The 15102-nt window shown below is 36.6% G+C and overlaps 1 protein-coding gene across 3 annotated transcripts in view; it reads right to left on the reverse strand.

Moving 5' to 3' along the window:
* LOC589697 (transient receptor potential cation channel subfamily M member 3) overlaps positions 1–15102 on the reverse strand; it is an 82719-nt gene that overhangs the window by 48388 nt on the left and 19229 nt on the right. For all 3 annotated transcript variants that reach the window (XM_030976487.1, XM_030976489.1, XM_030976486.1), the window contains exon 4: positions 155–326. In XM_030976487.1, coding sequence (XP_030832347.1) covers positions 155–326 — 172 coding nt within the window. The remainder of the gene's footprint in view (positions 1–154; positions 327–15102) is intronic.

Consider the following 15102-nt stretch of genomic DNA (forward strand, 5'->3'; position numbering starts at 1 on the left):
CAGTATTTTTTGTAAATAATGCATTCTTTCATTACATCAAAGGGGCTTTATGAATAGTTCTGATGATAGCAAAATTCAAATTGAGGGGAAAATGACAGGTCTGAAAAATGGACTCTTCTTCTTCGGTAATCTTTTGAGCAAATTCAATCTCTACCTTCGCCTTGTTGCCATGCCCAGCTCCCTGGAATTCCAGCAATCCATAGGCATCTGTTGCCAAGGAGACTGTGTGGTTTTTTGAATTCCATAAATTTGAGCTTCCCGAGGATCTGAGGTGTGACGTCCTAGTGAGCTGCCGGTGGAACGCAAGACTCCTGCCACATCCACATCTGGAAGGAAGAGAAGTAGCAAGAGAGAGATAGAGATTTTATTGTACCTTCTATTGTATGTTTGAGATGCCAAATAAATAATAATAACATAATAATAATACTAATATTAATAGAGAGAAAGAGAAGTAGAAACAAAGAAAGAGATTAAAAGATGTTGAGAGAGAAAGAGAGAGAGATAAAGAGAGAGAAAGAAAGACAGAGAGAAAGAGAAAGAAAGACAGAGAGAGAGAAAGACTGAGAGAGAGAGAGAGAGAGAGAGAGAGATAAAGAAAGACAGAGAGAAAGAGAGACAGACAGACAGAGAGAGAGAGAGAGAGAGAGAAAGACAGAGGGATAAAGAGGAGGCAGGGAGAGAAGAAAAACACTGATATTTAGGATGTTTGGATGGATACTGGGAGTGAGGTGGGAGAAAGGGTCATTCAAGTGGTGAGGGTACTCTTTAAGAGGTTAATAATAGAGAAAGATGGAGCATGAGGAGGAGGAGTGAAATGAAGTATGATAGAGATGATCCCAAACGGGATATAAGTATTTGATGGAGATGACCTCAAGGGAAGATGGCGACTGGACAGACCATTGATCACAGGAGGAAAAAAAAGGTTTAAATCCTGGTCGACCAGGATTGAGAAATAAATAGCAAATAAGAAATTGTGAGATAAGGGTTACAATTTAATTAGATGGCAACACTCCACGATCCATGGAAATAAAACATTGTAATGGCAGATTGAGAATTCAGGGATATAATATATCAATCCTTGGGTATGGCATCTGTTTTAAAGCTATATGTATGAAGATCAAGAGAGAATTAAAGAGGTCAATTTCCAGAAAGTTGTCACGAATTAAAACACCATTAGTGGTTAAATCAGGAGAGAAGTTTTACCCTTCCCATTTAAATGTTGTCTCTAACAACACATTGTGCAAGACAAATAGTGACAGAGAGGGTCCCACAAACAGAATTGATAAATAGAGCCTTTGATGGACAACTGATCCAATTAAAACATAGTAAGAAATACAGGGAGTAACAAACCTAGAGAGGTATATAGAGGTGTCGTAGTCGAGTAGGTTTAGCACTTGACTTGATATATGAAAAGGTTATAGGTTCAATCCCCTACTTGGCATTTGTGTCATTTGGCAAGGCATTAATCTCCATACTCGGGAGAAAAACAGGGAACTTATAGGATGACGAAAGCCTTTGTGTTAGTAATTACCATATGCCCTTACAGTGACCAAATGGTAGGACTACTCCCAAGGAAGTGGAGATGGTGCACATTGTTCGTGAATGAATCTGATGACCGGGGTAATAATATGTAAAGCGCTAAGAGATGGCATTTCATATTCTGAGCTACATAAATCAAGATTTTTATTATTATTAGAGAGAAAAAATGTGGGCGATCAGGACGACGCAGGCGAGAAATTGAAAGATCAATTAGGCTGAGGATAGGGTCATAAATCATAACTACCATGTATGAGGAAAGTATTACATGCCAGTATGATAGGTCAGAGGAGTGAACACATGATATATTTCACATTTAGGTGGTGCAGACACAGAGATTAAATGTCTATGTTATGCTTCCTCACATGAGAGCTTTCTCACATGAGAGCTTACACTCTCACATGTAACGTTTGTGGTTAATTATTAAGAATTGGTACATCCTATATGTAGCCTCAGACAAAGAAAGGTGTTGTGCTTTTTGAAAATAGATTCCAAATCATCTCCATGCCTGTCAGCAATCAATATTCTGTCTGTTGAGTTCAATGAGAGTGTTATTAACTCCATGATGAGTTAACACTTTTCTGTCTCCCAGCAAACCGTTTGCTATATTACATGAACAATTTCACAGAAAGGATCCCTTTTCTAGGCTTTCTGACTTTGACATCATAACATTTCATTTTATCCAAATGCCCCGTTGATATTTGGAAATCTTTTCTTCTCCGTGGCAGTAAATACAATTCAACATACATTAATAAGTACATAACACAAAATAAACGATCAACATTTAGTATAAAGATAAACTTGAGTTCTGGTAAATATAGAAAATAAACTCTCACAGAATCTAACGAAACTTACACTGAATGTTCAAGATAATATAAATGACACGTGCCAAACTATTTTGGTAGAAAATGTGTAGTGGCTGAGTAATAAGCATAGAAAGATAAGGAAATCTGGGTTAAAGTACGTAGGATCGACACCATGGCCTGAATTCACAAAGGAGGTTTAATTTGAACCCATGGTTTAAATCTTCATTTTATACATAAACCATGGTCTAAAATTAGCGCAAAATAAGCGTGACACATTCATAGGTCCAATATTAGACGCCTGCAAGGCAAGGTACACTTAATTTGCGCTAATTTTAAACCATGTGTTATGTAATGAGGGTTCAAACCATGGGTTAAATTTAAACCTCCTCTGTGAATTGGGGCCAATGTGTTTAACACAGTTCACTATGGGCGATTGGGAGTTGTGGTTTTTTATCAAAGATGTTGCCTAGTATTAAAAAGTTTTTGTGTGTTTGTTTTTATTTCACTGGTTCAAACAACCAATCTACTGCTGGATAAACAATCCAGAATAAATCATAGCAATTTTCTCTCAAAATACGATCCCCATACCAGAGCTTAAGATTATAGCTTTAAGTATGTGTTTTACGTTATGTACTTGCAATCTTGAAATGATCAAATTGCTAGTTAAATGTGGATGATTGCTTAGCCATTATAATTACATTCTCCGATAGTCCTAAATCATTTCTTTCCTCCTTCAATAGAGAAATTTGATTGGCTTCAGGAAATGGCACATTTCCAAATCAGATAAAAATCTCTTCTTTTCAATGCCTAAAAGTGATAGTGAAAAGTGAAAATGAAATTGTAGACTGACTGTCCAGCATGTTGTAAGGCTTTTGAAATCAAGATATTATAACAAAGGCACTGATGACCATACATGGGTAATGCCAGTGGTGTAGCTTGAGTCCGCCAATTGGGGGTGGGGGAGGGGTGGGGCACTCAAACAATTGGGGGGGGGGTAGGTGGTGAGTGGAGAAGCACTGGTGTTTCTTGGAAAATTAAACATGAATTTACTGATTAGAGGGAGGGTGTAGGAGGTGGTTCAGGCATCACCATATCTTGTCCTTTTCCCATTTTCCCTTTCTATCTTTGCTCATATTTTTTGCTTTTTTATTTTTTCACTACTAAACTGAGGTAACACATGCCCCCATGCCCCCTCCCCCAGTAGCTATGCCACTGATTTCTGCTCCTTCCTCTAATTAATTTATGGCAATTTTAGATACATAAGATTTGTTGAATAAAAGTGTAACAGTATAATGTAAGTATCGTAATAACTCTTAAATTCTTTAAAAGCTATCAGTATTACCCCCTTCTCCTCATTCAAATTACATTCATGTACATGTAGCTATACCATCAGCAATTAATAATTTTCTAGTCTAATAGTTTTACACATAAACAAAAAGGATGTTTGAGCATAATTTAGAATGTCTAGACATAGTCATAGTATACCTAACGTTATATTATACACATGTACATTCGTAGTTTAGATCAACTTCACAATCTTATATCACCAAAAATAGAGAAATTGTCCTAGAAAACAAGTGGGAAGTTCCTTCCCTCTGCATTAGAACTAACTGTTCTTTAAATACCATTCCCAGGACTTCCCAAGGCTTGCCTGTAATTAAATTAGTGCCCATGGAAGGAACACATACAGGAACATATGAGGGTGTATTTTGGCAGCAGTCCACAAGAAGGTTGTTCGTGCTATGCACCAACGATGGCAGTAGATGCTTTCTTGCGGACAGCAAACGATTTGATGCTTGCAACCAATGAACACATATGCTTTTTCAAAGAAGGATTTTCCCTAGGTCGTTTCAACCGTGATTGATGTGCAATCTTATTTTAATCTTGTTTCACAGATTCGCAAAATACCATCTCCCTAATGTTTTTCATTACCTTATAATATATGCTGGTCACATTATATTTTAATGGTGGTGCTGTAAATGTGCTTTCTACCATTAGGATCAATTTAGCTTTATATGTACCTATTACAAGTGCTCTTAATCTGTGAATCGTAAATGCAAACCCCTAACAATGTTAGCTTTTGGAATATCATTGAGAATAGATGGCTCCTATACCTTCTGAAAAGAACAAAAAGTGAAATTTCTACTGCCATTACAAAAAAAAAAACACTCTGGAGGTGTCTTTTTTTTTGTTTTCAAGTTTTTTTGTTTTCCTTTTATGGGTAGATCTAGTTACTTTATTAGAAACTCTTGACGAAACCCCTGGAGGGTGTTTCACAAAACTTTTCATCAGTGACAAATGACAGTTCTTGGTATAAGCTACTGAAATCCTTGCTTCTAATTGGTTATGAGCAGTTTTGTCACTGATTTTTGTAATTTGTCATTGAAAAAGGCTGTGTGAAACAGGTCCTTGAACATGGGAAAAATCAGCAAGTTTTGCTCGCAGTGTAAATGCCGGCTCATGGTAAACCTTCAGACAGTGAGTTCCTGCAACGAGCTTCTTGGAAGCTGCCTCGTTTGTAAACATCAACAGGATGTCACTGTCTTTCCTTGCTATGGCGACACTGGGTACAATCTAATTCTAGGGCTTTTAAGGATGCAGAGTAGATGGATCTAATGGGGAGTCTGACACCATTTGGGTGTGTACCCACTAACGTCAGGTGCTGTCAGTCACGAGGATTAGTCTTCACTGTTATGGCAAACTGGCCTTATGTAATGCTCTGCATTTTCCGTCCATCCCCTCACCTAAAGACCGACTCTCTGAGAGACTAGGGGGTAACCTTGATGGGGACTACGGGTTTAATGTACGCGAGACATCTATCATGACCCATTAATGGTGTTTCCACCAAGTCTGATGTCGGTGAGTCATGACCGTCTGAACATGAAAACGGACGACCATCTTCCTTTAAAGCAAGGTAGTTATGGGTACCAGTATTTCAAATAGGTCAAGGAATAGGCTGTTCCATAAAAAAACATAAACCTATTAATAGAAACTGGGTGTTTCATGTATATAGTCCCTAGAGGCAAAAGAAAAAGTTCACCCGTCAGTGGGTTCAAGTCTAGTTCATGTATTAATTTCAGAAGATCACCTTCTCCCCTTTTCTTTAGTTATGAATAAAGATGATGTAATCTATCTTTGACAGCTTCCATGGTGAAGAAAGATGTGAGCGATAAAAGCTTGCGGTTACATCACATATTCTATTAAAAGTGGTTACATGTAGTTGGCCCCAATAAGACAATAAGAACAACCTATCTAAAGTGGGCCCTTACTATCAGGACCATCTAATCACTCTCAAAAGAACATGCGATTTAACTGTAAGCTTCGCTCACAAATAAAAAAAGTTTTAAAATAAAAGACATAAGGTAGCAAATTGTCTCTGAACACACAACTTCCTATATTATTAATTTTTTCAAGAAATTTATTACAAAGAGTTTGTTTTTCTGGCAACCTTTGCATCCTGTATCAATCTTGACTAATTTTACAAGGCTCATAATACCTTCCATTAATGTACCTCTACAAAGAATGACTGAATCGACTGTCACATACGATTCTTTCATCTGAAAACCTCCTAATACGCCAGCATCTCAAAGGCACTTTCATGTCGTAACTTTGCAGATTAATGAAAACGCTGGATAATTTTCATCCTACCCTAGTGCCCTGTAGGTGTTTGATTATGCAGTTGAATTAAAAGGTCATACATCAATCGTTTGCCCATCTCTGAATCAAGATATCATCTAAAAAGTTAATTTAAATTTGCCAAAGACATCAAACAGCCCCTCAGGATCTATCTCAATTTCTTGTCTGTCCCCATCTCCATTAAGACACAGTGTTGTAAGTTAGAGGAAGGGCTTATCCTCAATATATTTGTAAAATATCATTTCAAATCCACATAAACTTATATAGCAGCTTTACAATTCCAATATTTGCTCTATAATATATGTCATATATTTGCATTTATTCATTCCTTTATAGTACTTTATTATCTTTTACATTTTCTATATTAAATTGAATGTTCAATGCAACTTATTTTATCTTTATCAAAGGTGGTCGTCTCGACAAATCCTCATGTTTTTTTATGGCCACCCAATTCCAATAATGCTCTATCTTGTATTGTTATCTGTTGTATTGCTTGATTTATAGTTTTATCAGTTTACCTTATTTTGTATTCTTGATGGATTTATACTGTTATTCTGTCATGATTATATTCTGTTTTGTATATTTTATTGAAATTGAATAAAATTGAAGAAGTATTCACATTACATTAATAACTATGATTTATTTGCCTAATTCATTTTGAAAATCATAATTATGTCCTCAAAGGAGGCACTAACTCCTCTTTATGCTGGAACATCAAATTCCAAAATTTTGCTCAATTAATATGACCATGTCTATTCCCTGTCTATATATTTTTTACAAATGTTGAAACATTTCTTAGGCTTTATATATACGTGTACGTGTGAATAGTACAAGGAGGCGCCATTTGCATTTATTGGGACAAGTCTAATGGAAAAGGCAGACTGAACGCCCTTCAATCACTTAAAGCCCCTCTGCACTTGTTTGGCATGGAGGGATTAGACCTCCCTGCGTGGTCACTGGCAGATGGTTATCTCATCAAATCAGCTCTCAATTAACATAAGGAAAAGGGGATCATGGGGGACCAACAGGCACCAATAGGCATTGTTTGCTATATAGAGGGCGTAAGTAGCTATAAGTAGTGCAGTGGGGCTTTAAAGGGAAAGTCCACCCGCATCTTAAGTTGATTCCATAGAAGCAGAAAAGTGGGGAAGCAGATTAGTGAAAGTTTGAGCAAGATCCTATTTAAAAAAGAGGGTAATTGTGATTTTTGGAAGTTTTAATTAGTAGTTCAGGATCCCATCTTGCACGATCCTGCTTGATTATCTGACCTTAGAGTGATTAAGATGGTCAACCAAAATAACAAATGTCTCAATTAACAACACAGCTTGTCCAACAGCGATGCTTTTAGAAGTCAGAGGGCAGTGAAAATGAGGACTACAGTATGAACATGGTTGGCAACCTGTGTATCGTCTGCTCAAAGCCAGAAGGCCGTTAACTCATATAAGTCAACACAAAGTTAATGCCCTACTGGCTCTCGACAGACAATATGTTCATTTAGTTCAGAAGAAAATGTTTAATGATATAGGTACGTTTCAAGTCAATTTCTTGTTTAATCAATGATAATACTGCATCTAATTGGGTTCAAGAAGTTCTTCCTGTAGTTTGGTGCTCGATGCACAGTATTGGTAAATGGCAATGTCAAAAGTTTAGAACTCCCCTGTTGTTGTTTTTTGTATATAAATACACTGAGTGTACAATACAATCTCTAAAAGCATCACTATTTAAGATTTATCTGTAACTCATAAAATTATTGAGCTTCCACCGAACCACTCCATTGTATGGTATGATATCATAGATGAAATTGTTTCTGAAATAATAATAATACTCAGTTTTTTATATAGCGCTTATTACAATCACTAAGCGCTTCCAAACTTGGATATTTATTACCCCGGCTTTAGCTGTGCTGCCATTACAGAATTAATTCCTGCCAGGTACATGTAGCAACATTCTCAGATAGGATTCTACTTTTTTATTTTATTTACATACTATTCTTTCTAAAAAATACTTTCTAAATTCTTATCATACATGTCAATCCAAGTTGCATTGTGATACTTCAAGTGTCCAGTGACAGTTCTCTGACGAACGTCTTTGTCTGCTCTGACATGCCCCCCCCCCCTGCCCTCTCATCAGATTCACAAATGGTACCATATTAACTGTTTTCGTTTCTATATATACAAATGGCGGATGAGCAGGCACTTAATTCACTTTCTCTCAGACAGCGGAGTTAGGGAAGGCCGGTCACAGGATAAGAGGAGGGGGAATACACCAATTATAAAGGGCTTATGACCTCATGAGTATAAAGAGTTTATGACCTCATGACAACAAGTTCATGGTCAGACTAGTCTGACGTACTACTTGCTGCTAAACAAAGAAAGTAATCCTCAGTGGATAGAGATAAGTATACCACGAGGAGGTTTCTCACAGGGCAGCGCATTTATACTGTCAAAAACCTCATGAGTGAGGAGGAAATGCTTCAGCACTTTCTGATCAGCGAAAAAAATTCATGGTGGCAGTGATTTAGCACGTTTGGAAGCTCTAAAAGAGTTCTGGTAAATAAACCATAAATTAACACAAAATATCTGCAAGTAAATTGCACCTTTCCATTAGCAAATCCTTCAGAAAAAGATTTATTGAACTAAAAGTCAGTTTCTGCAGTCACTTCATACACAGCTTCAACCCTGGACCATTCATAATATTCCATCCTAACTCTAACCTACATGTAATTTCAAACCCAATCGCAACTAACCCTGTAACCGATCATCGAATCGGGGGCCGATCAGGTGAAATCAAATCATAATAAAATTCTGATCGCCAATCAATGCAAATAATCAGAAAAAATTGGCAGAATTTTTTTTTTTTTAATGCCAAAATTTTTCAATTGCCTTTTCATGACTTCGAAATTGATAACATAGTCTACGAATAGAGGCAAAACACGCGAGCCGCCATGTTGGATTATAATGTAGGCACGCATGTTTTGTCCATTGTCAGGGTGTCTCTCCGATCTTCGTATCAGATCAAAGCCCCAACTTACAGGCCTACCTAACTCTAATCCTAAACCTAACTTCAAACCCAATTGCAATCCTAACTCTAACCCTAGACCTAACTTGAAACCCTATCGCAACCTTTGAAAAATAAGGCCCAGAGCAAATACTGCTGGTGAAAAGGCAAGATCGTCTGTAGGTACATGTATGTCTTATTGCCCCTCTTTGTATGAATTTTATCTGTTGGTTTTTTTCGTGACAGCAGGGCAGGAGAAAAAAATTGGTTGACAACACTCTGCCCCCCCCCCCCCCCCCCCCCGTTTTTTAAATCACATGGAAAAGGCCATTGTATAGGTATGGCGCTGTGAAGCTCCTTGGTAAAGGAAACACACCTTGCGTCATCCTGTTCTTCAAGGGTAAATTTGACGTATTGTCCTCCAGAGCTCTTAAGTTAAGAGGCCATCCCGATGTTTGATATCGATTTTATTAACCAACATCATACAATCATACAATGACATTAACATGTACAAGTGCTTGTTGAGCATTAAATATATAACTCCTTATAGTTAACAAAAAATAATATTTTGGTAAAAATGAAGTTCAGAAAATGAAACCAAAAAACCAAAAAAATATATTTTACCCCTTATAGCTAAAAATAGTATTTTGGCAAAAGTAAAGTTCAGAAAATGAAACAGTTAACAAAAAATGAATGTTAAAGGTAAAGACCAGTAATGGTCATGCGATTGCATTGTGAAAGAAACGTTGTGGAATCGATCAGAAAAGGTTGATCATCTAGCATCTAGCATCTGCAAGGTTCTGGAATCATCAAAATGATAAGAAATTTTGCCCATTCTTCGTAAAGTTACAAGCACTATACACAGAAAGATGTATATGGGACTACCCTATCTCTCTCACCAGACCATGAGAGAGATAAATTTACCAAATATATGAATTAGTAGGCAGTTTCCCGGCAAATTTTTTATCATCATGTATTAGTCAAAACATATTCTTTCACATGATTGGTAATGAGAGCTTCCATTTCATTTTTTGAAATTGGGGCGTTGCCAATACTGGTCTTTACCTTTAAATGTAGATTTTAGAATAAGGCTTTCTGGTAAAAAAGATGATCGTAAACCTTGATAAATTTGTCTACCAACTCAAGCCTCTGTCATAAGCCATTTAAAGGTTGACGATGATTCGTCGTTGTCATGTGAATCATGTGACTAAACCTCAGGTTCCTCACACCCATGATGAGAAAGGAACGTGCGCACACGTGAATCAATTACTGCACACGTGGAGTAATTATTGCGCACGTACAGAGGGAAAACAAGAACTTCCTTACCAGTGGATATGACGTATGAATATCTTTCTGTCACAGGTTAAAAAAAGGCCCCGGGTCGAATGTGTTTACAATGAGCTTTAAGTTTATTTTTGGTTTATAGAATTAAGTAACTTTTCCTGCTGCCACAGACAGACAGAAGTTAATTACCTAAAGTATCTTGACCTGATATTCACCTCTTTTTGGAAGGGAAAAACAATGGGTTGAGACATATTCCCATTTTTGATAAACTGAAATTAGATTAAACCCTGACATGCTCACAAACCAAAGAGATTTAATTTAGCAGTAACTGTCCCCTTACTTTCTTTCAAATGGAAACAGCTTACAGTCAGCCAGACTCATAGGCCCGAATTCACAAAGCAAGGTTTGAGCTCAGACCAAGGTTTGAGCTCAAACCTCCTTTTGTTTCGCCAAACCTCCTTTTGTTCTTTACAAACCAGGTTTGTAAAAAATGTGTAAAACGCGTCATATGACGTATGAAAACCAAGGTTTGTCGACAAACCTCCTTTGTGAATTCGGGCCATAATGTCAATAACCAAATTTGAGACTGTGTATCCATTCATATGAAATAGAGTTTTAAAAACATGATATCCAACATAGGGCTTTCATTCAGCTAAAATTGACAAAACAAATTATCTTTCTTCTAAACAAAATAGGATTTGATTCATAGTACCCTCAGGTTCATGTACCATGAAAAAAAAATACACCTCCAGGTTTGGTCTTTAAATAGAAAAGTGACAGGTCTTGGACGGGTTCCCACTAAAAGTAACATTTAGAAGGGAATGGTAAATGATTCATCTTGCAATCCCACAAACCACAATTACATTATGGAAGTCAGAAAGAAAAAAAATGCAGTGCCCCCTCAAGGGGTCAGAAGAAGGGGAGCGCTTCCCTCGTTTAAAGATACCATGTCCCATTTAAAGGCCAAAAAATGAAAAGGTTAAATTCCAACGGCTTTTGGAAGATGATACTAATTTAGAACTTCCCTCAAAACGAAAGGGCTTGACCATTAGCTGTCAAATCGATGTAAGTGATTGCAATCACTAATGCTGATATTCAGACCCTTGCACCGAATGGTCATACGTATTTTACTGCACAAAGATTCAATCAGTTTATTTTTTGCCATTACAAGCAGTGGGTTATTGATGTAGACAAATGCTCATGAAACTTTTACAGCTCATTTTATGTACATGTACGTTATTACCAAAGTCAGTTAGTCACTCAATAGTGTCTGACAGTGAAGTCTAGAAAGTAAACAGGTTTCCTGGCATAATTTGAGTAAAAAGGACAATGCTAACATTTAAATTCACAGATAAGACATACATGACATACTTATAATTCCTGCAAAGTTGTACAGAATTTGATGTTGGCTGCAAATGGGACATACATGTAGAACCTTTTAAGGAATTATTGGCCACTTACATGTAAGGGCTATGATGGGAAATCAATTCTAAAAGCTTTTAGAACATCTAAAGTGTGTTAATACAAAACATAATCAGAAGGAAAAAATGAAAGTGAAAAATGCACTTAATAACAATAACATTCTTACCTCTATCGACTCAAAAGTTTTGTGCAGTTTAAAAATAGATTTACATTTTAGGCATTTTTATCTTTTATCGAAAAACAAATCAAATATTACTGTTCCTTACAGACTTTTATCGAAAAACAAATCAAATATTGCTGTTCCTTACAGACTTGACTGAACAAATGAAACATGAATATTTGTCTGAAGTATTCTTGTCAACAATTAAGGAACATTTCTTGTCAACAATTAAGGAACATTTCTTGTCAACAATTAAGGAACATTTCTTGTTCAATTAAATAGTGGGTGCAATTAATTTTTTCATTTATCAGGGCCGACAGCTTTGACATACAAATCCTAAGTCCCTACATTTCAACATCTGGTGTGATCCACTTTATCATTTATCATGAGTGACATCTTTGATATGCAGATAAACTACACTGTATATGTCTTCACATTGGCATTGCTGTCCTTAAAAAATGCATGCAGTTTAGATGTCATCATTTATACTTTCTTTGAATTTTAGTGTTTAGCAATCATGATCAGTTAAATTCTGCATTGAAATCAGTTTGTGAGTGTGTTTTTTCCCCCCACATATTTTAATAATCTCATATTAGGAGAGGCTTCATGTGTACCACATGTGTCAAATGATGTCAATAATGGTATTGGTGACTAGGACAGTGACATTATGCCTACAGCTAAAAACAAAACGACCCGCGTATCGTTGCATGTGAGGCCCCATAATTGTTGCTAAGAGATATAATCAATCCCTTCTGAAAATGTACAGATACAACATATGCCTGCAGGGACAAGTTTGAGAGTTCAGAAAAACTCATACCAATGAAACAGTTTGTCCGTTTTAGCATCTTTTACTTGATCTTTGTCTGTCTTGCTCATTTAAAACTTTTGGCAATAATTTGTTTTTTGAAACCTCAACGGCTCAAGGTCTTGCAAGTCACGACTGCTTACATCATCTTCTTTTTCCGAGGGTTGCTTTATTTTGGAAACCCTGCGACAATCCTTTTTGGTTTCAATGATTCACGACAAGATGATCCATGATAATTACAAGGTCTCTCTCTCTCTCTTTCTCTCCCTCTCTGTCTCTCTCTCTCTCTCTCCCTCATCATGAATCATTGTATCTTGTAAAACAAAGAAAGGCAAATAGGGAGGGGAAGAGAGGAAAGAAAGACAGAGATTATACAGAAAAGGCGAAGTGGGAAGCTCTGAATTGATGGATACTCCTCAACCCTCCATGGACTTGAACACAAACATACTGTAAGTAAGCGATTGATTTCTATTTTGCAATTGAGCGTTATCACAATCAATTGATCTTACAACCAATTAATCAGTCGTTTGTAAAATCAATTGCTCCGCTTTGTGCCACAAGGCCCTGGTGAGTGAAAGGTTCATAGAAAGGTTTTTAAAAAAGAGAAATTTTAAAATAGTAAAAAGAGAATTAGAAAAAAAAGTGAATAAGGGAAAAACTAAAAGAAGAAAAGGTGAAGGGGATAAACATGAATGAACTATAAAAAAAAATATATAGATATATAAAAGATGGAAAGGGAGAAAGGTAATGGGTACAGGGACAGAGACAGTAAACCACAGAGAAACAGGCAGACAGAGAGACATTTATGGAATAAAAGAAAGATTTGGGTTTACAGAAAGACAGTAAAACACATAAAAACAACAAGATACAGAGAAAAGAGAGGGATAAAAATGAAGATGGGAAGATATGAGCAGTAAAATATGAGAGAGCATGAAAGGGGGAAGAAGAGAGAAAGAGAGAGAGGTTGAAGGAGAGGGTGAGTGAAAGAGAGAGGTAGAATTATTGAAGGAGAGGGAGTAATAACAGGAGAAGAAAAAATAAAAAGATGGATAAAGATAGAGAATGACAAAACAGCATTGATCCTGCAGGAAAACAGGAAGACATATCAACAATCTCAATTCACTAATCCTCTGATCTCATTCAAGGAAGAGATCATACAAGATGAAGAATTAGTTTGATATCACAGCTGCTTCTCTCGTGTCAGCTGAGGAATACATTCTACGATTGTTCCTTCCTTCCTTCTTCGTTTCTCTGCAATTCTCTTTCTCGATGAGTAATCGCGTTGTTGATGTTTTGTCACCAGGGAGACGATAAGATTACATACAGATTCGCCCTGATCACTTTGAATCATGAAGATGACTATTTGCTACTTAATCAATATGTATTTTGAAACATGCATGAATAGGATGGTAATATATTCATTTTAGCCTGTCACAGCTAATCTAAAATCATACTAAATATCCAACCAATACAAAATCAATACTGACCCAGAGGCATACATGTCCATGTCAATCTTTCTTGAATTCATAACCTGGCTTAGTAGGTCTATGCTTAAAGGGAGTGTATCCCTTTTGCAGCCAACATCATATTCTGTACAACTTTGCAGGAATTATGAATATGTCACGTATGTCCTATCTGTGAAATTTGAACGTTAGCAGTGTCCTAGTTTTCAAGTTATGCAAGGAAACCGTTAACTTTCTAGACTTTACGCATTCGCTATCTTCGATTTGACAACTAACAGTCGTTATTTTCCTACAAAAAGACATTTTCAAGCTCTTTTGTTTTGAGGGAAGTTCTAAATTAATATTATCTTTCAAATGCAGTTGGAATTTAACCTTTTCATTTTTTGGGGCCAGCTATAATGGGACATAGTACCTTTAAACAGATACATGTGCCTTTCCTCAAATCAGACCGAGCTACATATTTTATATTTCCAACCTGCTAAGACTTTACTTCATTAATTTCTCCTTGAAAATATCTCTCTTTCTTCTCTCTCTCTCTCTGTCTCCTAGCACTTCAATCTTTTCAAATAATTACCTTTCAATATCTTCTTCCTTTCACGTTTTTCCTTTGTTCACTTCTTCTCTACTTTCCATTCCATCACTTTGCATCTTTATTCAAGACCCGTTTCATTCCCATTCTCCCATCACTCTACATTAGTAATGCATTCTAAAGTGTATGTGCCCACTTATCAATAAATGAATGCAGGCATGACCTTGTTCTCAAACAGCCTTCTCTATCACTTTCTTTCCTCTAAAATTACCGTACTTCAAGTTTTGTTTGTATACATTGACACACATGCATCCATACAAGCCTTGCATTCTTCTAATTGGCGTCTCTTTTCTTCATTCAACCACGGGTCAGCATGAAGGAAGTTAATTGACAGAGGAGCTTGCCAAGTTGAAAGTTGGAACAGGTTTAATTGATTGTTTCAGCTTTCCACAAGTCTCTCATCA

Source organism: Strongylocentrotus purpuratus, unplaced genomic scaffold (assembly GCF_000002235.5).
Source record: "Strongylocentrotus purpuratus isolate Spur 01 unplaced genomic scaffold, Spur_5.0 spur5_scaffold_9, whole genome shotgun sequence".
Lineage (NCBI taxonomy): Eukaryota > Metazoa > Echinodermata > Echinoidea > Camarodonta > Strongylocentrotidae > Strongylocentrotus > Strongylocentrotus purpuratus.